The following is a 26,682-nucleotide window of genomic DNA, read 5'->3' on the forward strand; positions in this document are numbered from 1 at the left end:
AACTATTAAAAGAAACTTTTCTAGGTGGTTTTAGGCACTTGGACTTATCAGTAAACAAACTAAGAATCCTGCCTTTGTGATGTTTATGTATTTGTGAGGGCAGTAAACAAACAATAAATATAATTAATAAGTAAAAAAGGTAGTGTGTGGGAAAGTAGTAAGCTCTATGGGGAAAAATTGTGTAGGAAAAGGAGATCTGGACTGTGTATGTGTGAGTGTGATGGATGGTGAGGGTTGGGAGTGGATTTTAAATGAGGTGGCAAGGGTCTCTCTTACTGACGAAAGATTTGGAAGAAACAAAGCATTTAGCCATGCTGATATTCCAAAGGAGAGCATCCCAGATAGAGGAAACAGCATTGCCAAAGCCCGCTGCTGGGGCACGTCTAGCGTGTTGGAGGAAGAACAAGGCCAGTGAGTCTGGAGCAGAGGGAGCATGTGGAAGTCAATAGGAGATGAGATCAGATGGTTTCAAATCTAGTAGATAACCCAGACATAGGTACCCACATCATATACTTTCATTTTTTTTTCATTGTAGTAAAAAATACATAACATATAATTTACTATTTTAACCATTGTTAAGTCCACTGGACAGGACACCTACCAGGACAACAGTAATAAACTAGACATGCTCCAGGCAAATTGGAACGTATGAATACACTAATAATAGAATACCTTAGTCTTAAGCTCAATGTTCAAGGACAGACCTTCCCTGAAATTCAAGACTCTAGGAGAAGCTTGAATTTTCAAACCTCTTTTCAGGAACTTCTTTCTTTTTCTTTTTTAAACAGTTAAGATGAAAACCAATCATTAAATAAATATTAAACAAAATAAATTGAGGAGAAAAATTCAGAGTAAAATAACAAAGGTAAAATAAACATTTGTTTATTGTGTTTTGTTTTAATTTTCACCATTTCTTAGATTTTTGTAAACCTTAGTGCTACTTGGCATCCAGGTCCTTCTAGCAATGTAATATCAAAGCCTAAAGGCCAGGGTCTTTGTCTTATTAATCCCTGTATCTCTAGCATTTTGAATTTCACTCAATTTTGAATTCAAACATTTTGAATTTCAATGGATATTTCCTCAGTGAACATTATCAATGGGCATTTCAGCTTTAGCAATAGTTTCTAAGGCTAAGTTATTTCATAACCTACTTCTGATGTGTTTCTCTTGCATATTTGTGCTGAGTAATTCATCTCAGAAACTTATCTTTATTCAACAAAGAAAATAAAGGAGTGAGACACAAGCACTTAAACTCTTCAATCATCCCCTGGTCACTGCCCCTCCTTCCTCCTCACTCCATCTGTTTTCTATCCATAGATTTTCATGTACTAAACCAAACAACCTATTGGTGCCAAGTTTAGAGGCTTAAGACACAGGGTTTATTCATAATGACATAAACTTTAAGATAAAAAGACATACTTTGAACAGAATTAAAGAGAAAAGACATCCATCATTTTAAGTCCTTAAAATGAATGAATTTGGCTATTCAATGGATAACAGGATTATGTCTTAAGTCTGCCTTCTCTGAACTGGAATTCATACTCTTCCATTTACTAGCAGCGTGATGCTAGGCCACAAAACGAGGTAGCTGGTTCCCTAAATGATGGAAGAGTTCATAGTGTCCTTACAATTTGATTTCCCTCTCTGAGCTTGTGTCATTATTTAATAAAATGTCATGACTAAGCATTCTTACCAGGAGTTCTGTTATGTGTAGTAGACATAATACATGTAAAGGAACTGGGACAAAGTTAGCCCCATTTTATTTGGGAATTATAATTCAAATGTCAATAGTAAGTATTTTTTTATCATTTGCATAGAACCAAAAATAAAACATCCTCTCAAGATAACTTCTTGATTGAGATTTTTTCAGTCATATCAAACTTTACCATAAATTCATCTCTATAACATCTCTTTGTCCCCATCTATTCTGAAGTACCCATAGAATATCTAGTCTTATATAGAACACATTGATCTTTTCTAAGATGATTCTCTAGCATAAATCAGAATTTTAAGAGCCAATTTGTGTGACATCAACCTTGAGGCATTGGAACAGACTTATACTAATGAATCATTTTACCCAAAAGGAGCTTCTTTGGATCTTGCTTAAATTGCAGTCTAACAAACCACAACCATAATTGTAAATTAGTTCTATCTCTCATGTTCAATATAATATATAGCTCAATATAACTATTTAGTAATATCTCTCTGGAAGAAATGTATTACGAATAATCTGATGGGCCAGCAAAATGGTGGTATGCATGCCCAGTATTTGCAATCACTTAATAGGATGCTCTTCAAATAAAGTATGCCAAAGTATACCTAATAATTTATCTTCAGTCATCATCATTCAAAATGTGTACCTTAAATATATATTTATATTATATTAAAATATGTGGTTCATTCAGGAGGATATATATATAATATACGAATATCCATGAACCCAACACCCAACTTAAGAAACTGAAAATTGCCAATACTGTTGAAACTCCTTCTAGGTCTCTCCTTTTTCTCAGGCCCAGGATAAGAGGCCTTGTCTCATCCCAAATTCTAGGTTCCTCATTTCCACACATTTCTTGATAATTTTACCACGTTTATATACATGCTTAAGCATAGAATTGTTTAGCTTTACCACTAAAAACAATGCTAATATTACTATTCTTATACATGTCTCCTTGTGTACATGTACAAAAATTTGTGGAGGACATATAACTATGAATATGATTTCTGGGCCAGAAACTCTGTACATCTTTAACTTTACTATATAATAGCAAATAGTTTTGCAAATGGTTGAGAGAATTTACACATCCACCATGAGTATATAAAAGGTTATATTACTCTATTTCCAACACTTGGTATTGTCCAACATTTTTTTTCCCAGTCCAATGGTTAGGAAGTAGCTGTCCATGTCTTTTTCACATTGTTATTGTTATGTCTCTTCTGTTTTAGGGAATTTTTATATATTCTAAATATTATTTTTATTTTTCATGCATATTGATTGTATTATCTAAGTTTGTAATTTGTCTTTTGATAATGAGAAGTTTAAAATTTTTAATGCAGTTGAATTTTTCCCCTTTTTCATTTATGGGTTGGAGTTTTTGTATTTTGTTTAAGAAATCCTTTCTTATCTTAAGTTTATTTAGATCGTTTCTTAATCTTTTTTTTTATGGGGTCATATTGACTTACAACATTGTGTAAATTTCAAGTGTACATCACTATACTCAGTTTCTGTAAAGAATGCATTGTGTTCACCATAAACAGTCAGTTTTTATCCGTCACCATACACATGTGCCCCTTTAACCCTTTTGCCCTACCCTTACCCCCTTCTCCTCTGACAACCACTAATCTATTCTCCTTACCTATGTGTTTGTTTATCTTTCCCATATGAGTAAAATCATATGGTATTTGTCTTTCTCTGTCTGACTTATTTCACTCAGCACAATACCCTCAAGGTCCATCCATATTGTCACAAATGGCACAATTTTGTCTTTTTTTAATGGGAGAGTAGTATTGCCCTGTGTATGTATACACCACATCTTCTTTATCCACTCATCTGTTGATGAGGACTTGGGTTGTTTACATGCCTTGGCTATTGCGAATAATGCTGTGATGAATGTAGGGGTGCACATATCTTTCCAAATTGTTGATTTCATGTTCTTTGGATAAATACTCAGCAGTGGGATAGCTGGATCATATGGTATTTCTATTTTTAATTTTATGAGAACTCTCCATACTGTTTTCCATAATGGCTATATCAGTTTGCATTCCCACCAACAGCGTATGAGGGTTCCCTTTTCTCCACGTCCTCTCCACCACTTGTCATTTCTTTTGTTAATTACAGCTATTCTGACAGGTATGAGGTGATATCTCATTGCAGTTTTGATTTCTATTTCCCTAATAATCAGTGATGTTAAACATCTTTTCATGTGCCTGTTGGCCATCCGTTTAAAACTTTTATATTTAAGTCTTTAATAAATATGGCATTGATTTGTTATTTGGAGTGAGATAGAGATCATGTTACAGGTATGTTTCTGTGCAAAGTAATTGCCTTGCTGCATTCATTAAAATGCCCATTTTTCCCTCACTGATTTGTTCTATATCAAGTATCAATAAATGGTTCTGTGCTGTCTATTCTATAACATTGGTTTACTTTCTATCCCTGCACCAGTACCAGACTGTTTTAATTACTATAGCATTCTAAGTTTCTTTTGTTTTTTGGTTTTTTTCTTTTTTTCTTTTTTTGAGGAAGATTAGCCCTGAGCTAACATCTGCTGCCAATCCTCCTCTTTTTGCTGAGGAACACTGGGCCTGAGCTAACATCTCTGCCCATCTTCCTCTACTTTATATGTGGGATGCCAGCCACAGTATGGTTTGACAAGCAGTGTGTAGGTCCGCACCAGGGATCCAAACCAGCAAACCCTGGGCCACCAAAGCGGAGCATGTGAACTTAACTGCTGTGCCATTGGACTGGCCCCTATAGCATTCTAGGTTTTGATATCTACCAGGGACTGCATTACATACCAGAGATAAAGCAGTGAACAAAACAAAGATCTCTGCCTCAAGGAGTGTAAACCTAAGTAGAGGACATCATCCAAATAAACAAGTAAAATATATAGTGTGTTTTAAGGAGAAAAAAATAATGGATGAAAGGAGACTATTAAGAAGAAAGAATAAAGTCTGGAAGGGCAGTATTATATGTCAGCATACAAAATTTTAAATGAGGTGATCAAAGAAGAGAATACTTACAACAGGGATTTTGAATCAAAAGCCAAAAGAATAAAAGGAAATTTCCAGGAAAACAAATAGTAAGTAACAAAGCCCTGATGCCAAAGTATGGCTAAGTGTTCAAGAAAAGTATGAAGGCCTGTGTTCCTGGAGCAGAGAGGATGAGGGGAGAGTAGTAGGAGATGATAAGATCAGGGAAAAGAAGAAAAAGGTTATATAAGTCTGTAGGTGATTTGGCTTCTACTCTGAATGAGATGACAAGACTCTAGAGGGTTCTGAGCACTTCACTCCGTTGGCTCTGCCTAAGCTCAAGGCCATGGGAACAGGTAGAGTGCTCCTCAACCCCATGCCAGGAAGGAAAGGAGGATTAGGAATAGGAAAGCACTAGACATCTCTGAATGAGTACTGCCTGCATCACGTGCTACAGTAATTTGTGTAAACAGAAATCTGACTTTTGTTTTGTTTTCACTCTTCCAAACTAATCTTGAAGTGACACTTGCTGGAACATATAGTATGCAGTACCCTCTGTAACAAAATAATAACCTCTCATCTCCATGCTTACCCTAGTAATTTTAGATGTATAATCAGAATCAGTGCCATGGCAAAGACCATCATAAGAACCCGATTTGAATGACATGTAGAAGTGACATGGATTCATTGTGGAAAGAGATTTGGGGATAAATTAGAGCATTCAATTGAAATAAACTGGACATAAATAAGAATAATTTTCCAGCAGGAGAATTAATCTCAAAATTAATTTATTTTGAGGAATAATTTTGAAAAATAGGAAAAGTTTGCAAACAAAGCAATTTAGCCTAAAATTTAGAGTCAGAGAAAAAGGAACATAATGATTGGATTCCATGAAGAATAGCTACACTGGTAAATACTGATTTTTGATTGAATTTTAATGACACATTGAAAAGAATTTAACAATCTCATATTTGTTCTAGCAAAATATGAAAATTTTCAGTAACAGTTGTCATGTCAGTAAAGTAGCTCTAAGAGAGTGAAAATGGGAAAATAAAATTTTAAGTACAGAAATTATACTTACGTAAGCACTGTGGCACTTCTCCACTCCAGGTACCGTTCCCTACACAGGTCAAAACAGCAGGAAAGGACAGTTCATAGCCTGGAGAACAGATGTAGCTAATACTAAAGCCCCAGTCGAAATTTGTTCCTTCCAACCTTCCATTAGAGATCTGGGGAGGAGTTGGGCAGGTAACAGCTGCAATTACATTAAAAGTGATTAGACACAGCTGTTGAAACATCCTGGATGTAGAAAAAAATAAATATCATTAGAAGAAGCATATGTGCTAATTTAACCTTTTGGAGGACAATATGGCGTGACATGTTTTGTTCTCCTGGTAGTATTCCTGAAACATCCCTGGAATTAATCCCTCTAGGATGCCACTATTTCTTGGCAACATAATGGCTACTGGTTGTCAGAGATTTTCTTACAAAATAACAAGCTGCCTGACATCTAAGGGAAGGCAAATAGAGGGTAACCTTCTATCCAGTATACTGTAACTGATAAATTATTGGTTTTATATAAAATTATTTTCCGATGACCTTTAGACACACTGAAGAGCTGGGCTGTTTGGCTATATATAGTGTCAGCATTGTAGCAAGGAATGTGGGAGTAATTCTGTGACATTTTTTAAAACACAGAACATATATCTCATTAAAATATCCAAATAGGTCCTATTAACCATCTAGAGTCATATGTAAAAACTTATTGTAGAGTTTTAAATGCATTATTAAATTTTTAAACATTCATTTTAAATTGTTTTAAGTTGTCCCCCAGCAAAGATGGGTTGGATAACAGACAGAGATAAAGGGAAAAAGAAGGGTACCAACTACAAAATCTAAAAATGAGGAATGATTGTATTTTGACGACAAGGAACATATATGAATAATTTTTTGGAGTTGTATAATACTGCCATTGTCAGAATTAATGATGTATGAAATAATTTTGAAAATATAAATGCTGTGCAATATATTTTTATATAGTAACTGTATATTTGTAGTGATCTGATTCAGAATGTGTAATCAAAAAGAAAAAGACATTGAAATTATTCTTTTTTGTTAAATTATGTCAGAGAGATATTAAACTGTCAATTCACATATGTTTAGAAAGATGACTGAGAAATCTCAATTATTAAAAATCAATATCATCACAAAACAATATACATTATCTGACACTGCATCTACAGTATTCCACAAATAATCAGAAAAATTGACAAATTATGAAAATATTTCCAGTGGAAAAAATAGCATAAAGTAGAAAATTTATGCCTATATTGACTAAAAGATTAATTCTAGATTGCATTCTTTAAAGAAACACATTCTCCTTTTCTTTAAGAAAAATTACAGTTCTGTAATTCAGGCTGACTGTTCTCAAATCATAGAAAGGTTTTCTCCCCATCCTTGAATTACTTGACCCAAGTGGATCATCAAATTAAAGTTCTAATTCATTAAGGTTATATTCTCTTCTAAATTTTGATCAATCAATATAAATGATGATGATGATTACATATCAGAGTACATGATATTTTTGTCATTTTGGTTGCATTAAAGTTGTTTGTCATTATTCACAATAAGACAATGTTTTTGTTTAAATATCTCTTATAAATCCTTTACATTATTATCTGTATGGTTTAAAAAATATTGCAGCAGTCATTTTTCAGTACCAGAAAAAAAAGTGAAAGAATACATAAAAAACTATTTGAATTTACTTTAAATTTGCACATTAAAAAAGAAAATATGTAGTGTTGATCACTTATAAATACTGAAGAAATCATTATCATACCTCTACAAGTTGGCATTACTCCACTCCATGTGCCATTAGTTGTACAAGTCCTGGTTCTGGAACCATTCAATTCCATTGTGTAGCCTGGCTGGCACATGTAAGAAACATTTTGTCCAACCACGTAATCATCTCCATATCTCAGTCCATTGGCTGGTATGCCTGGGTCTCCACAACTGATTACTATCAGTATTGGATTAAAAGAGCAGATGGTTAATGTGGCAAGTATTTTATAGAGAAGAGTAGAAAGCATATGGCATACTCAACATATAAGCAGGAAAAATTAGTTATCATGCACATTTTTAATAATAAAACATAAGCATATTTAAAGTACATACTGGCACTTCCTGATTATGATCAGGTATGCTTATTATAGACTCTATACATACGGTTCAGAAACTGTCATTTAGACTCTGTAAAGGCTAGGTTAATATGCTATTATGTTGTGGGGAACTCGGATGTGGTAACCTCTTTTAACCTGCATTATACAATCATGGAGAAACCATCCTATAGTATCGAGATATCTAACATAATATTCAAAATTTGTATTCTTATATATGTCTATTGAAATATCTAATTTATCAGGCTTGCTGGATTGACAGAATATTTTCTGCATAGGGTCACTAACTAGGTATTATAATAGTTTTTAATTAAAACAGTAATGAAAGAATGAATAAACTACAAAATGTGAATCTATCACAAACAGAGCAGGATACATAATTTGTGGGCCCAGTGCAAAACGAAAAGGCCACAGGTAGGGATAGAGAAATCAGTTTTTCATTTCCACCAACTCATTGCCAACCCAAGTGAAAGAACAAGCCCAAGAAACTGCAACCTCCACTCTGGAGTATGCTTGCTTTTTGTATTGGGGGCAAGTGAGAGGCCTCCGTCAAGTGCTTGCTAAATATTCCTCGGTGTTGCCAACCTAGGACAGGCATAGCTTCTGCCCTACTCTGTTCCAAGACTCCGTGAATACTCCCAATTCTGAACTGCCCCACGCTTGCACCAAGGCCCCTACAAAAGGGTGGGGGTCAAAGGTGAAATGTGAGCCTCTCTCTGCTGATAACACAATGGACCAGCTGGGCAGAGGGCATCAATGGCCCAGGAGCAGGGGTGGGAATGAGGAGGTCAGGCAGGGCCAAGGGCACCAGGTGGTGGGTAGTAAAAGGCCAGAATCCCTCCTGGGAGGACGGAGAGGCAGGGAGGCTGATTGCACATAAGCAGAGGCTCCAAACCCTCAGCACATGCTCCATTGTCCCAGTGGACTTCAGTGACAAAACACAAATTCAGAGATAAAATTACTAAGAATTTTGAGACAGCAATCCCAGAGCAGTGAACCCCGAGCACAGGACTCTTCTGAGCATGATGCTCTATCAATTGTACTGGTCTATAAAACTGGATCTGCTTACATGTGCAATATTATAATTTATAAGTCACCAAAAACTTTCAAAAAGACTTGAGACAGCACAGAAAATTAAAAAAAATTCTAAATGTGGCAGTTAGGAATAAAGTATAACACAGATTATATATAAGCCATGAGAACACTTGGTGGTTTGAGGCGCATGACTTAAACATGATTTCAGCAATGAATTGTCTTCACAAGCCTTCTGGTGTCTAAGAGAAAAAGGAAAACACAGAAGGTTACACTTTTTCTTTTCTGGAGAGAACAAACAAGTGGCATACTTGTCTTTTAGGATCTTTTTTGCCTTTTGAATTTTTTGGTCATAAAGGGTAAACAATTTCACCAGGTAAATACGAATTATACTCTTTCATTTTTATTTTTAATTAATTCTTCCGAATATTTTGGAGGTCTAGGGTTAAAGATTAAAAATAGACTAAGGCATGGAAGACCTTAATAGCACTTAGCTACACTGTATTTATTAATTTACCATTAAAATCTATGAACGTTAAGATTTCTTTCATATTATTCTAATCTGTTGAGCCTAAGGAGTCTGAAGACCATGAATAATGGCATTTAAATTAAAGAGCAATATTCATGGCACTCCACCTTATAATCCTCGGAGCCCTCAAGACAGTGCTGGAATCACACTCATTGAGTGTTTCTGTCTGACTCCTAATAAGAGTTTCACAAATAGGATGATTTTTGTTCTTTTAATGATTGATGAAGAAAAGATTTTTTTTAATTATACACCTGAGTTGGACAGAAAATCAAATCCTGCTTACGTACCAAGAAAATGTCATTTCTTTTTGCAGTTTCAAAATTTGCAGCCATTTAAAAGTGAGTATGTCTTCACTTCATTTTGTTTTTTTTTTACCTTATGTTACTTTATATTTTTAAACTAGATTCCAATTAAGAAGAGAAAAATTAAAGAGAACACCTACTAATTGTTGTTATTTGCTGGGCAGTGCTTTACAGATGAATTAGAGCACTGGCAAGAAAGAACACCTAACTCGGTCATAAGGCACACGAGCTGAGAAGCAGCCACCAAAAGAGAGGACAGAGGGTGTATTTTATAGAGGCACTAAGAAAGAGTTCTGCGTATCATGGCAGCGGCATGAATGAAATGCCTGACAACAGCTTCAGAAAGATTTGTTTGGTGGCTTCCTAACAAAGCAAAGGCCAGTCAAAGAGGCAGTTTCCAATAGCAACAGTCTTTGCAAACAGCACCTGCTCCACAAGTCAATTCATTCACCATCAGCTTGTTTTCAGCAACAAAAAAAGGCTTTTGGCGTTTTCAGGCAAAACCTCAGAATAGCTCTTCAGGGCTTTATCCTAAAATTCACAGTCATCCGTGCATGACAACGGGGTGCTATGCTTTATCACAAGAAAATCTTTTCTAAGGTTACCAAAATCCCTAAGCACACAGCGCACAAGTGTACACACACCCACCCCCAATAAACCGCATGAAGATATTTTGTCTCTTTTCTCCATTGTTGTATTCTCAGAGCCTAGGCTAGTACATAACTCCTAAGAGAGTAAGTAAATACTTGTTTAAAGAATAAACGAGTGAATGAGTATGTAAGGAATGATTAACTAGTCAGCTCAGATTCTCAAAAACACACAAACTGCTTTAAAGGTTTGAATTTGTCTTTGTGGGAGGTTTTCTCATTAGCTTCTATCATGTAATTGGTGCCCATTTGGCAATCATTTATGATAAATCTAAGTATATAACCTCTGTGCTAAAAATAAAACATAATTGTGGTAATTCTAGTCTATGCCACTTCAAAACTACTTTCTCTTTCAACTTTTTAAATAAACATTACAAATATCCATTTTTAAATAAAATAGGATTACATTACCCACACTTTTATAACAGCATTCATTTTTTACTCAATATCTAATGGACATTTTTGCACGTTAATACACATAGATCCATGAAACTATTTTCATGACATAATGTTTCCTTACATGGATATATATGCTATATAGTTCATGTCACCAAACCCCTGTGGACTGATGTTTCAGTTACCCCACTGTTTTCTGATTAGAGACAATGCAGCAATGGACAAGCTTGCCTAGGCATCATTACACCTAAGGTTTGCCAGGTTTTAAGCCCAGAACAGAATTCTACTATAGCAGAATGAAGTTCCAGAAAGGTGGTCAAACCATTTGTCTGATAACTCTTCTGATTTTATATAATCTCCCAACTCAAAAGTTAGTTTCCTTTTTAGATCTCAGTAAGGTAGATTTTCTCAACCTTAACCTTGGCACCACTGACATATGGGACCAATTAATTCTTGATTATGGGGGCCGCTTTATGCATTGAGAATGTGTAGCACTGACCTCTGCCTGCTAGACACTGATAGCACACTCCACTCACCTGTGCTGTGATAACCAGAAGTATCTCCAGACACGGCCAATGTCTCCTGGGAAGCAAAATCGTCACCCCTGTTTGAGAACCACTGCACTGAGGGATAGCTCTCTCTCCTTAAGGAGATTTAGATGACTTTTTAGCTTCACTTCACCCAATTTCATGCTGGCATATTCCCCAGCTTTCTCTTGTGTGAGACTAGCCCCATCGCCCTGAGCAGCCTCTACCACAAAAAGAAAATCTCTGAGAATTCTCAGGTTGGTAACAAAGATCCAATAAGGACTGTATTGGTCCTCATTATTTGGAACAAAAGCCTTAGATTCATTTATCACTGAATCTTATTAAGTATGCTGTCCTTGGCCTAAATGACAAGACCTACCAGATGCAGTGCATTGATCATTTTGGAAGAAGTCCTGGTAGGTTAAAAAAAAAAAAACAATCCAAGAAACAAATACATATAATTCTTTTTAGACTTGAAAGCTAATCCTTACTCTACTTGACAAGCTCCTGGCGCAGATTGTGTCTTCTTCCCAAAACATTATGTGTACTCTGTGCTCTAGGTACCAGAGGGTACCTGTCTGTTAGACGTTAAAAGGTAAGGATCCCATACTAGTAATATCCCGAGGGTTTTTTCACTGTTCAAACAAACAAACCTGTACTTTTGAATGAGGATTTATTTGTGCTTAATTTTCAGATCTTTTCTCTCAGTCTGAACATCACAGAGACGAACTTCACCAAACGTTATAATCAGAGTACTGTTATAAACTTCCTGGCGTTATGGCAAATATCTTTTCTTCCAGTTTGTCTTAGTTCTGTGGATGTGTCTTAACATTTATAATTTCTCTGCCAAAGTGTGTGTGATATCTAAATGCATGACCTTGATCTCATGATATATTCTTTTACCTACCCACGAGAAAACTAGATTCTGGAGAAGCTTCACACTCCAGCACTGTCAGTGGTTCCAGAAAGACCTGTCTGGAGTTGCAGAAGAACGGGTGTAGAAAAGAGGAAAGTGTTTCTGTTTGTGAGGCATACTTTTAGAGAAAGATGAGTTAAATGAGCAATTTCTCAACTCATTTGCAATCTGAAGCTGGTTGAATATTAGCAGGTAGAATTCATGTGAGGAAAATTTTATCCTTTACCAACATCTCTACAATGGTTAGATATGAGGGGGGAAGGGAAGGTTATTACCATTACGGTTAAATTATGTTTACTTCAAAAACGTTTCCTGAAATCATTAAAAGGGACAAGGCAATTCACATCTGACACATCTACAAAGGTGATTGGACTGGGGGTTTTAAAGGACAGAAAAAGTGTGTGTATGTGTGCATGTGTGTGTTTTGCTGCTGGGGAATCAAGCAAATGAAAGGGATATTTGCAAATCACCCTGGTGGGAAATTCTCAAAGAGCAAAAATGCTTGGAATAAAAAAGCTACTTCACTGGCCTATGAAATACTAGAGACCAGAGACCTTACTTACTGAACTCTTTATTCTCAGTTCCTGGCAAAGTGCCCAAGGATACTAGACTTTGTGTAAATTATTTTTTATTAACTGAATCCATAAGTAGTCCAATTACACTATATACCCACAGTTCTCTATTTCATTTTAACTGTATTTTTGCATAAAAAAGATACTGCTATAAGTTAAAAATGAAATTATATTCTAAAAATTGGATCACTTCTCTGATTTTCACTACGTGGGAGGAACTAGTTGCCTAAGGATAACTAGCCCAGAAAAAAACAAAGTGGCCAAATTTTTATTTTAAAAAAGTGGAAAAAATTCCAAATAGAATTCACTTCTTTATATTTTACTTTCACCACACCATTGTAAATGGATAATTTATTCAACTACATTTCAAGGGCTTTATTAATTTCCTCGAGGGTCTTTATTAATTCTTTCATATTCAAATTACCCTATATCGAAACATCTATCATAGCATCATCTTGTTGACTTTCTCCCTTTCAACTGATAGTGTCCTAATTCTAGCAGATCCCCTTTGTCAATGATTATGAATGTGATTCAACAGTACTCAGGCTCATTTCCTTTGCTTCATCACATTAAAATATTTCTTCTCTTGAAAGATTTGCAGATTTAATATTGACGTTCTTTTGCACTGTATGTTTGGACATTCATCGTGAGACAAACAACAAAATTATTGATACGATATATAGAGGAAATTGCAATTTTAAGCAGAAAAGATTGTCGAGCAAAAACAAATTTTACAAGTGGTCAGCTCATTTAGAAGTAACATAACTTTGCAGAACTCAAATTGGTAAATGCAGAGAAATTGGAAAAATTTAGAGAGGATTAAGCTATAATTTAAGGAAACATTTCCATATGCATTATAAGCAATGTTTTATGCTTATATCATATCAAACATACCATTGAATGACGATAGGAAATAAAGCACGAAAACAAAAAGCAAGAAAAATACAAAGGAGAGAATGAAGTGAACTCAAGAACATTGCTTCTTGTGTCAAATAGACTTGGGTTTCAATCTTAGATCCTACATATACTAGTTGTGTTACCACAGAAAAGAATTTTGCATTTTCTCTGCAAGTTACCATTTCTTCAAATGTGAAACAGAGAAGATAATAGTATATATTTCAAAAATTTACTAGAAATAAGTGAGAATTTGTGTAAAGTACTTTGCACAAATCCTAACAAATGGTAAACACTCAATGACAGATATGATTCTTTATGAGTAAAAATAGCAACTATTCGAATGGAAAAACAAAAAGGAAAGTTTTGTTTTGGTTAGGTAGGTTTTCCAAAAATTTCTGTCAGGGCTTTGGTTTGGAAATTTAGTTCAGGTACTTTAAATTTTTTTCATACCTAATTTAATTCATTTCAAATTCATATTTAGGTCCTTGCTCCTACACACTAGAAAAAATAGTGCCTATAAAAGGCAATTATATTAAATCAAAATTTATTAAAAAAATATTTTTTTGAATTTAACCTTTTTGGTATGTATGAGAAATAATTAAACTGAATGGGAAATTCCATCCATTTGTGTGAGAGAAATAACTGTTAGCAGTGAGCTCTGCCAATAGTCAACAAGTCAATTAAACGATTTGGTGCCTCAATTTCCTGATCTACACATGTGAGTTTATGATACATTTTCTTCCAGCTCCAAAATTACAACATTCCATCAATTATATATTTAAATTAACTTCCATTCAAATTAATGAGAAGAAATTTGAAACACTGGTTCTCAGTTTGGTCACTACATATAAGCATTGTCAGTATGTTAGATTCTTCAATTATGGAAGTTTAGTCTATTTTAATTTCCATTCAGTCTTCTCTCTATGCACCTTTTTTGGGGATATTTTTGTTTTTACTTTTTGTTTAGGTTGCTACTGGGGTGTTAGTATTTTTAGTCTATAAAGTAAGTCAACCGTTAGGAATTCTCTGTTTTTGGTTTAATAGCAAGTCATTATGTAAAAGCTAATGCTTAAAATACCTTATGGAACACAATATTTCTCCTTGAAGAACTGACATAAAGAGTCTTTCTTTATATTTTTGATATGCTATTTGCAACTAGTATGTCTTGAGTGATTTTTAACTTGATTTAAAATTCCTAAGGAAAAATGAAGATGATTCAATTAAAAAGTTAGTGTATTTTCAATCTCAAGAAGTAGGATATGTTTGTTTATCTTTACTTTATTAAAATTGGAAAACATCTTAAATAAAAGACAGGAATTTAACTACAATTAAATGAAATCGTTATTCACTGTGAAAAAAAAAGACATTAGCAGATTTCTTTTACTCTGAATATACTCATTATCTCAGTCTTTTTGATAGTTATATATTGAAAACATACTATCTACCAGCAACTATGTGCTAAATTATCTACAAAATTACAAGCCCTCTCTGCAAGTATTTTAAAATGGAGTGGAATGGTAAGTCATGTATACTAACAGCTAAAATAAAATGCATGTGAGGTATTTGGGTTAGTCAACAACTATTCACCAAGTCACTCTTATGTATTAGGTGCTGTGCTCCACCCTAGAGGGTCACTGAGATAAACAGATCCCATTACTACTTACTATGTAGTCTACAGTTTAGTGGTATAGGCAATTGCCATAAAAGAGTTATCCAGTATAGAGAGATCACTTTTAGCTAAAAGGCATGAGGAAGAATTGTCCTGAGAAGGCTTTTACCAAATGTGTCATCTGAGCTGATACTTAAAAGGTACCAGGTAAGAGTTCCAAAGGCTCAGATGGAGTAGTGTAGTATGGAAAATATTTGTTAATTGTTACATTCTTCAGTATTGCAGAAATGAGACATTTTCAAAGTAAGTAGGAGAAACAGGGAAGAATGTACTCTGTATTTGAAACAATCAAAACAAAAAAAGGATGAAATGTGAAAGAACAGCAACAGGTTTCATCAGGCAGCAAAGCACAGTGATCCTTGAAAAACAGAGAACAAATTAGATGAGTCCTATGATGTCCCTATCTTACTGCCTTAATAGAGTTTCCAGGCTACGGCGCAGGGAGGAGGACCCCATGCAGAGCCCAGTTGACTCCCTGAGTTAAAAAGATGGATCTGAGAGTCAGGAGAGAACAAAGTGGATAAAGCTTATGAGACAGGAGTACCAGAGAGGACACGGACAGAGGGAGAGTTCTGGAGATGTAGGGAGAGAACTCCTTGAGTATTCAGCAGAACACTAACCAGCCTGTGAGGAAACTGCCCAGCGTGGGTAAAGATGTACCCAGAAGATTAGATGTAAGTCTCTGGTGCCGACATGGGGTCTAGAATATTACTCGTTACTGACTCCAATCAACATGGGAAAACGTTTTGCTATTATAGATTTGGCTAATATGTTATATTCAGACCATACTTCAACAGCCTTCAAGACAGTTTGCCTTCACTTTTGAAGAGACACAGTAAACACAGAGTCTCTCAACAGCCCTGTCATCGTACACAATCTTTGTAGGCAAGATATTAACCACAATCAACTTTCTCCAGGATCACAGATGTGACATGACAGTATTTTGATGGTGTCTTCCTCTGAGTAGATTCATTTGAGCCATTCGTTCAGGAAATACAAATGTTCACAAAAGAGTTAAAGAAAAAAAAGGAAGGGGGTTGATCACTGGCCCACACACAGTTCAAGGCCTGTCTTCTCAGTTAAATTTCTGGGAATTATTAGGTGAGCCATGGGGTGCTCCACCACTGACACTGTCAGGAAAAACTACTGACCTTCTCAGCACCACAAGGTTAAAATAAGCCCAACATCTTTTTGGGTTCTGGAAGCAATATGTTTCTCATTTACAAATTTTACTTAAGCCCATTTACATTGTTACTCAAAAATTGGCCCACTTTGAATGAGGCTCCCCACAGGCAAAGTATCTATAATACGTCCAAATTGCAATACACAAGGCACTCCCATTAGTCTTCCCTAGTCTCTTTTCATCATAGAGGCTTCAGCAACTTCTCATGACTTTTCGAGTCTCTGAATACATCCTCAACAGCTCCCCTCTTTAAACATTTCATGATTTACATGATGTCACTACAGTTCTTCTTAGTAAATATGAGCAACCATAATTTTCCAATGGCCGCATTATTATTGCTTAAATAAACTCTATTTTATTCCATACAAAGGCATTAATTCATATGTAGGAATTTTAAATAAATTTTTAAAAATTCTTCAAGTGAGTAATTTGATTATAATGCAGAATCTTAAAATGCAGTGTTTTTCTTAACATATCAAGAGGGCAAATCAGCTACTGCAACTTCCTCTAACAGTGCAAGAACCCATAAATAACCAGTATCCTTTTTAAAAAACCAAGTCAGTTATGGATATGTGTTAGATTGGCAAAATAAAATTCCATTCTTTGCATTTTTAATCTTGATTACAGCTGATTATCTCTATTCTTAAAACACTGTTAAATTACCTTTAATACTACAGATTTTCTGTAATCTTTCTTTCCTCTGCCGATTTAGTACCTTAAAAGATGTTACTAGGGTTATGGCTAGACTATACGCTAGTGACTTTAAGAATCAGTTGGCTTCCCAATCTAACAACACAAATATCCAAACCTTGCATGGTTTAGTTAATTACAAAACACACACACACACATTTATATACTCAAATATTTTTCACATAACTAGTGATATTTAAAAACATTGAGGAGAAACTTACTTGTACAATTAGGCAAAGTTCCAGACCATGTTCCATTAGCTGTGCACTGTCTAACTGAAGGCCCAGAAAGGACATATCCTTCCATGCAGGAATAAATGACTGAGCTGGAAAACGTTGTGCCATCAATCCGAAAGACTTTTCCATTAGCTGTCGTGCCTGGGTTACCACACTGTACAGCTATAAAAGAAAATGGTTAAGAGTATACGCAAAAGTAGTATTTAATTACAAATCCTCTCACAAAATTTAATGACTAAATGATTCAAATTATCCAAAGGAGATATAAAATCCTCTAAAGTATCATTAAATTATTTTACAAGTGTCCGAAACTCAAGGATGAATTTATTTTGATTTTATTAGTTTAATTTCTGGGAAGAAAATCATATAATAGCTATTTTTAAAAAAGTCTTTTGTTAGTAGCTTTGGTAAAAACTTTACAAAGTAATTACTTGAGAGTATTGTCTTTGGGTACCACAAAATCTTTCAAAGAAAGATTGTAAGAATCTCTGCCTAAAGAAGCAACTCATGTAAAATTGGGAGATATGTAGCAATGAGATGCAACAGAGATTCATTATAAGTATACTTCTAAGATGACAGATATAAAATAAACAATTTAAATATTATAAGCATCCATGTATATTTTTATTTATATAAGTATATAACTGATTTGCATTAAAACTTTATAATCTCTCTTTATGGACCAAGGCATAGAAAAAATAAACTAAGTAAAAACAAAGTAACTAAATTCTAGAAATGGTTTTCAACAGATCCTAAACGGGAGTCACAAACACAAACGCCTTATATGATTAACTGTTCTGTATTATGCTTAACTATTTGCCATCAACACCATAAGTGAATTTTTTAAATATCTTAGCAAGCCTATGTCAAATGTAATACTAAATTTTGTTATAAGAATGCATTTTAGTGCTTTAGAGGTATCTTGACAAATACGAAGTGTAATTACAGTTTCAGAAAGTAACATCTATATCACTCACTGTTTCTTACATATTTAATTTTCCCTATCATTTGTAGTGGTGTTGTATGTTTGTGTGTAGACAGGAAACTTACACGTTTTATACATATACAAAATCAAACTCTAGGTAATATTTTCAGCAGAACCTATGATACAGGATACATTTTTACTTCTGTTGTTAAGAGTCATTACCCTCTCTTAGATTTCATTAGTACCTGACTAAAATAACAATCTTATCATACTCGTTTGCTGCGTATCATGACAAATAGCCTTGACACAACCCAAGAAGGATTTGAAAAGTATCGTCTTTGTTTTAAAATGTCATGTAATTTGCATTTTGAAAGAGGGACACGGGCTCAGTCAATATTTTGCACAATAAAACTCAAGAACTTCGGTAGTCAGGGTGGTTTCCAGAAATGGACAAATCACACTGTCACTCCTGTTCTCTTGTCTCTAAGTCCTCTACACCTAAAACACAGATTTCTCTTATCCAGAATGTTATTTGAATTAAACACAAGTAAAATTAACTTAAAATGAAAAAAGGTAAGTCCATCATCTATCACGAGTGAGGGCTGAGGGCTATGAAGACACAGCAAAGAGAAGCAGCAACTGATTTGCCTCTGTAATATTGACATTTGGGGGAAACACAGGGTTTATTGTTGCCTATGAACACAACCCCATTTATGTTTCATTCTAGCTGACAAAGCCATCTCTCCCAGAAGGAGACATTTTCAATTGACCTAACCTAATGTAAATGATAGTTAACATTCATTGAGCACTTATTATGTAATAGGCAGTTTTCCAGTATTATATAACCTTACAACAATGCCATGAGTTGAAATTAATGTCGCCACCATTTCTTGATAGAGAACTGAGGCACAGAGACATAAAGTAACTTGCTCAAGGTCACACAGCTAGTTAATGGCAGATTGTCATTTAGTACAAATTCCCAAGGATGATTCTGATAGCATGTGAGAGTATTAGATCTTATTCAGGCTAGTCAATGAATGGTTTAAATATCATATATTTTTGTCAATTGATTATTTTTTGTCAGATAAGAGTATTCTATATGTTTGCCTTTCTTTTGTTGCTAGAGATAATTTTTATTTTAAAATTACTATACCATTTTTTCTCTTTATCAAGGTTTAAGTAGCCATTTCTAAAAAGGCAAAAAATAAATGAAAGTAAAAGGAAGAAATTAAAGATCACTTATAAATTCACCACTAAGAGACAACACTTGATAAAATATTTACATATATACTTATATGAATATGTATATAGAAATATACATAAATATATAATCATATTGACATTTGCTTCAAGCATTGTGTTAAGCACAGAATAAACAATAGTGAAATATTACTGTTTTTGAAAATAGAACTGTGCTATACAAGCTGATTTATAATCTTATTTTTCTTACTTAACATTATGATTAGGACATCTTTCTTTTATAAAGTTTAGTAACTGGATAGTTTTTCATTGTATATATATTCATCATGTACCTAACCAATCTTCTGTTGATAAACATGAAATTTAGTTAGTTCCTCTATCACTTTTGCCTATAATATACTCTAGATTACATATACAACTGTGTACACTGGTCCTATGTTTAAGATAAATTTCTTAAAGTGGAATTTCTGGATAATTTTAAATTTTGGAAAATTTTTTTCGAAGAATATACAGAGTTACTCAAGGTATTATAACAATACGCACTTGTTATCAATAGTGGAAAAGTTTGCTTGTTTTCACACATCCTCTCTACCACCATGTGTTGTCATTTTTAAAAATCTTAGTTTGTCAAAAGATGCCATATTTTTTAAATTTACATTTTTCTATGTATTAAATTAAGATATTTTACCACATTTATTTGATATTGTTATTTTCCCATGTGTTTTATCCATCACATTCTTGGAAAGCTTTTATATTTTATTGTAAATTGCTAAACTAATGTGACATTACAAAACATTTGGAATAAAGAGAATAAAAATAAAAATTTCACAACGCTGTTGTATTATCGTTTTTTGTATACTGCCTTTTACACTATCTTTCAAATGAATTTCACTTCCCATGATTTTATTGAGTACATAATTTTAAATCTTATTTTTTAAGTAAATTTTATATGGTTTACATTTTTTCATGTGGCTTCATGGTCTTTATTCTATATCTAATTGACCATACAGTATTACATCATATAAATATAACATTGGTTATTTAACAGTTTTCCTAGTGTTGTCAAATGGTTTCCAGTTGTTGCTAGTTACAATCAATTAGAAATAAAACATTGAACATTTATGATTGTGTGTTTTCTTTAATATTTTTATCTTCTGTAGGAAAATAAAATCCTCAAAAGTGGAGTCAATAAATCAAAAACTATATATATCCTAAGAATATATATGCATTTTGGTCACATTACTTTAAATATATTATAACAATTAAAAAACCTCTAGAAATGTTTTAAAATCCTAGTTTTGCTGCACATACACCAGAATTTCATATTAAAAAAGGTGAAAAATGACGTTTTGATATTTAATTATAATTTTCTTATTGGTAGTTATGTAGAATTTTTTTCTATAGGTTACAATACGTTTTGCTCTTTTGTATTCTCTTGTTCATTTCCTCTGTCCATTTATCTACTAGAATCTGTTTTTCTAAATGATTCATATGAGCTCCACTTACAAGAAAAATATTAATTCTGTTATATTTGCTATAACTCCTAGTTCATTTTATCCATACTATGCATACTAACCAAATAAAGTCAGCACGAGGTTGCATTTCATTTAAAAAATATTTTGTGCTTCAGCTGAACAAGGGGATGCCTTAGATATCACCCATGCAATGGACAACATCATTATAGAAACTTTGCCTTTGGAAAATAAGTTTGAAAAATAAAGTGAACAGTTCAGTCTTACTTACCATCTTTTGCTCAACAACTTTGTTTCTCAACTCACTTCCATACAGCATCTGAGTTGCAACTCTCTCTTAATTAAGATTATTAAATTTGGTCCACTTAAAAAAAGAGAGCTATCTTTCCTAGAATATGGCTACTAATTTTAAACATAATAGAAAGTTTCTGAAATACAATCAATCAAAAAACTGTCAAGAAGGTTCTATTGGGAATTACTTCCTATTTATAAAACCAATACATTTGGTATAACATCAAGTAAGTTTTATAAATACCTTGGCAAGTTTAGTTTTTGCACTAACGTCATCTTAAAAAGAACAATTTAAATTATAAGAACAATTCTCCAGTAACATTTCATTTTCTAGCCAATCTTGCAAAGATTTAATTATGCTAACTCTGAGTCTGTCAGAAATTAATAATTTTACTCAAACATCCAAAATTTTACAAATTCTAGTTAGTAGCAATTGTACTCTATAAAGAAAAATCTCATTTATATTTAAGCATCTTTCTATGTTTTTCCATTTCTTCTTGTTATTGCCATCAAGTCTATTCCACCTCTTAGCGACCCTGTGTACTGCAGAGTGGAACCTTGCCCAATCCTTTTGCGCCATCCTCTTATCTTCCAGTTATATCAGACAGTGCTCCACTGCTATTCATAGGGTTTTCATGGCCAATTTTTTCAGAAATGGGTGGCCATGTCCTTCTTCCTAATCTGTCTTAGTCTGGAAGCTCTGCTGAAACCTGTCCACCATGGGTGACCCTGCTGGTATTTGAAATACTGGTGGCATAGCTTTCAGCATCACAGTAACCCACAGCCACCACAGTATGGCAACTGACAGACAGGTGGTGTGGTTCCCTCACCAGGAAACAAACCTGAGCTTCCGTGGTGAGAGCTCGGAATCTTAACCACTAGATGACCATTTCTCCAAACCTCAAAACTAACACAGATCTTGAGGTAATGTAAGAACAACCCATTTTTTTCTCCAATAGTGTCTACAACATAGAACATTGTGATAAGTGGGGGAAAATAAACATTTTTAACAAGTATTTTTAAGTTTTCCAATCCAGATGTATGCTATGATTGAACAATGTTTGTATATAAATGACCCATGAGAGATATTTTTTATGATTACTACCTATCATAGTTCTCTTACAGGATAGTGCAAGTAAAACTGGAATAATACTGCTTTTATTCCATGGCTGGGGACAGAAGAACTGGTAGGAGTAATTTCAGTAGTAATCAACTGAATTTGGATACACACTAAGTTCCAGCACTTTAAATATATTCAGTTTCTGCTTGAGATTACCTTTGCATTCTGGTTGCCTTCCAGTCCAACTGCCGTTGGCTAAACATGTTCTTTCTTCTGAACCATGAAGGATATAACCAGTATCACAAGCAAAACGTACAGAACTTTTGGTTCTGAAATCACTTTCCTGTCTAGAACCATGACCGGGAGTACCAGGATCCCCACATGTACCAGTAGCATCACCTGCAATTCAGTACAGTTCACGTTTATTTATTTCAATAAACATTTACTATGTTCATGATTTAGTCCAACATTCTTGGAGGCATTTGTTTTTGTGCATACTGTGTTTTAACATGGTAAGTTAGCTGGGTAAAATTGTAACTCAAACTTCCCATCTGTTTCCCATCATAAGAAAAAGCCTAAATGAAAAAGAAAATAGTTGCAGAGTATGATGTTATTTTCCATATCAGTGATATTTGGACCTATTAAATAGGTTAAGAGATTTTATTAGTATTTCCAGAACCTTGTTAATGACCAAGTTAATGGAAAATTTATAACTGACAGTACTATGGGATCAAATGAAAAAGGATTTATAAAACTAAAATTAAAACACTGGATTTGGTAATTTGCATGTTTCCCTCTCTGAATTTCCTAATTACTGAAAATCTCTTTTTTGTTAGAATTGTGGTGTGCTGAAAAATGTAAATGTTACAATATAGTATTTCCTATAGCCTAAAATTTCATCTCCTAATTTTTTCCTACCCATGACCATTGACCAAAGACAAATGAACTCCATACTTCTCATATAAGAAAATATTTTTAAAAATTGTAAACAACCAACCACTAGAAACTCTGACTTCAGTTTTTAATAAGGACTTTATTCATGACTAGGTAGGTGTTCATGTTTTGATTTTAGTGCTAAGGATTCACTCAGTCCCTTTATCATTTCTTAAATAATTCCAATGAGAGTTGCTATAGTATTAGTATATATTAAAGAGAGAGAAAGAGAAACAGAGAGAGCGAGAGAAAGTTGAATACATAAGCATTGAAAATGTTCTCTGTCTGTCTAGATGCCTTTTTTGACATGCTGTGTGTATTTGGAATCCTTATTTACACCTCATCATTTTCATGTGATATAATAGCAATGACCACACAAAACTTTAAGATTAGTATTTTGCTTTTGAATATCTGTGTACAATATTTTTTTCTTGCAATTCAGTAGCAGTTTCCTAATACATTGGGGTGTATGTGTGTAAGTTTATGAGTTTTTATGTATAATCAGTCATCTGAGTGAGTTTATTAACTATGAGTTGCTCCAAAATAAGAGTTTTAATTATTAAAATCGGTTTTATAGTCACATTAAAAAATGATAGTTTTTTAGATCTATAGATTAAATTTGAAGTCCCAGGCAGTGACTTCACAGGAATTAACCACCAGTTACAAGGACATTACGAAGTAAGTAAACATTTCAGAATCTTTATATCTAAAAGGAAAACAATGTAAAACCATTCCTAATAAGTCATCAGCATGATCTGCACAGAGGTAAAATAATATAAAGGTAATGGACAATCTATAAATAAAAAATGGAAAAATAAGCACCAATATCTGGTTGAAGGGTAGAAGTAAGTAGAATGAGTAATATCAAACAGGGAGACATGGCAGATCTAAAATGTAAATGACATTTTTGAAGAAAAGCTGTAGTTTAAACAGCTCAAAAAATATTTATCAACTGCTCTGTGAACAAATTATTAATTAAAAATAACCTTAACATTCACTTAGATAACTCTATTGGGGTGATAGAGACTCAGGAGTTATTTTTTGTTGCCTATTAATAACAAAGAAAGTTAGGATAAATACCTTTCATAAAACTTGGCTTAGTTTAATTTAAAACACTCAGGGCTTTATTTTAAAAATACATTATTAAGTAATCAATTGCTTAGAAATCTTAATAGAACCGAATTCTAGCAGAAAATCGCTGATATAACATTGCCTTCTGGGGAAAATTATATTTGGTATCTGCTAAACTGGAATAGTTTCTTAAATTTGAGTGGGTCACCATTTTAATGAATAAAAATGCTTTACACAGAGCAGCATCTTAAAACCACTGAATTCTTTACATTAGCCACAATAAAGTTCAAAACATATACCTGTAATTTACAATCTGAAAGACAAGTATTAATTTGTGCTCTGAATTTATATTACCTTAAGAAGTATTTCAATAAATGTACCAACGTTACAGCTTCTGTCATGAGATTTTAAAAAGAGAATTGTATCATTTTTTCTCTTTAGATTGTTTTGTATATATTTCCTAATAATAAAAACACTAATAATGTAATTGCCAATATACATTGTTTAGTTTTCCAAGTGGTACCTGAACAATGAGGTTGTGATCCACTCCAATGGCCATTTAATTGGCAAGTCCTTGATGGCTGGCCTAGAAGGGTCCGCTTTCCTGTGCAGGAATAGTGAACAGTGGACCCAAAGGTATACTTCTCACCAGACAGGACTGCATTAGGAGGAACTCCAGGGTGTCCACAGTCAATCACTACAATACATAATTATTGAATATAAAATTTTTTTATATCTCCTATCGAACAACCTGCACCAGCTTTTTATAAAATAAATCAGAAGTAAATTATCTGCTCAAATATTTACAACCGCCAGAAATTAAACATCTATGTGAAAGTTGACTTTTAAAAAATAAAATGGAAGTTGCGGTTATAGGAGCGATTCTGTTAACCCACTCACCCTGAGCATGAGTTTAACAGGAACATGGTAACTGGTCATAAATGACTGAGTGAGTATAAGTATGTACAGGGGTGGTGAGTGTGTGTTCATATGTATACGTGCATGGGTTTGAAATACGTATGTGCCTGAACAAGGATGCTTAAGTTATGGAGAGGAGTAACAGGGATTGGCTGAAAAAGGACATAAGATGCCATACAGTATTCAAAATGAGCCCCTGCAGAAATTAAATGGGAAGAAATTTGAGGATAAAGGAGAGGGAAGGAAGATGGACATTCCCTCTCAGATTGTGACACACAATCTAATACATAGTATAGAATAATCCCATTCCAGGCCATTAATGAATAAATTACACTGTACAAAGAGAATACTCAGTGGCTTGTTAACCAAAAAATTGTTAAGCATAGCAGAATCAGATGTCAATACACTGTAGAATTTTCTTTATAACTTAGAGGTAGCTTGAGAACTTACTGTGTGCCCCCTTTTTGGTGGAACTTGGAAAAATATTGAGTGCAACATGACTCTAGAGTATTAAATAGCACACCAGGGGGCATAAACTTAATAAACCCTTGAGTACTTGGCACCCTACCAGGAAGTGGTATAGGAAATAAAGAAAGTTGAGGCTATATGAGAGCTAAGAAAATCTGAAGAAGATTACACGTCCTACAAAAGATTTTTAACTTTAATGTTATAGCCACACAAGGCCAAAGAAGTGAATTGGTCAAACTATTAGACCAGTCAGTCTACAAAAAGAAGTCAAATACATTTTAAGCAAGGGATCAACAACTAACTTAACAATCTGCAGATCATCTGAAATTTAACCGACACTGCATGAGGTTTTGTTTCTTCATTAGCGCAAGAATGTCACAAAATTTTCAAAAACTCCTACCTCGTGAACATAAAATGCCTCTAAGTAAAATGTGATCATAAAATAATTTTATAATTTAGAAAATTAGTATAACTAAAATGGCTTGCACAGTGATTTCTTGACGTGCTACTCCTTCGATCTATGAAGTTCTTCTCTTTCCTAACGTGTAAGATTCATCAACTCTTTGAGATGTGGCTATGTTGAGACTTATCAATTGATTGAATTGATAAAAATTAACGTTCACTTTTCTATGTACTCACATATTTTTTATTTATTCTGTTAAATTATTTTCTCACTATACATGTTAACTATTTTCACATCTGCTCTAATTTATCTTATTATATTTTACAACTCCAACACAACATATAACAAAATGCACTCATTAAATGTTCACTACTTTGAAAGAACATGTGTACTAACACTTACTGCATTCATATGTATCTGTATATGATAAATAATTAAGATCAATAAGTTTTAAATAACACTTTTGTCTAAATTCTA

At 33.8% G+C, this 26,682-nt stretch overlaps 1 protein-coding gene across 7 annotated transcripts in view; it reads right to left on the reverse strand.

The window, feature by feature from the left end:
* CSMD3 (CUB and Sushi multiple domains 3) overlaps positions 1–26,682 on the reverse strand; it is a 1,172,992-nt gene that overhangs the window by 33,811 nt on the left and 1,112,499 nt on the right. For all 7 annotated transcript variants that reach the window (XM_070630871.1, XM_070630869.1, XM_070630875.1 and 4 more), the window contains 5 exons: positions 24,940–25,113; positions 22,629–22,811; positions 17,450–17,626; positions 7,532–7,711; positions 5,774–5,947 (listed from right to left, as the gene is read on the reverse strand). In XM_070630871.1, the coding sequence (XP_070486972.1) occupies positions 5,774–5,947; positions 7,532–7,711; positions 17,450–17,626; positions 22,629–22,811; positions 24,940–25,113 (888 nt within the window). The remainder of the gene's footprint in view (positions 1–5,773; positions 5,948–7,531; positions 7,712–17,449; positions 17,627–22,628; positions 22,812–24,939; positions 25,114–26,682) is intronic.

The sequence above is a fragment of the Equus przewalskii genome, chromosome 8, assembly GCF_037783145.1.
Source record: "Equus przewalskii isolate Varuska chromosome 8, EquPr2, whole genome shotgun sequence".
NCBI lineage: Eukaryota > Metazoa > Chordata > Mammalia > Perissodactyla > Equidae > Equus > Equus przewalskii.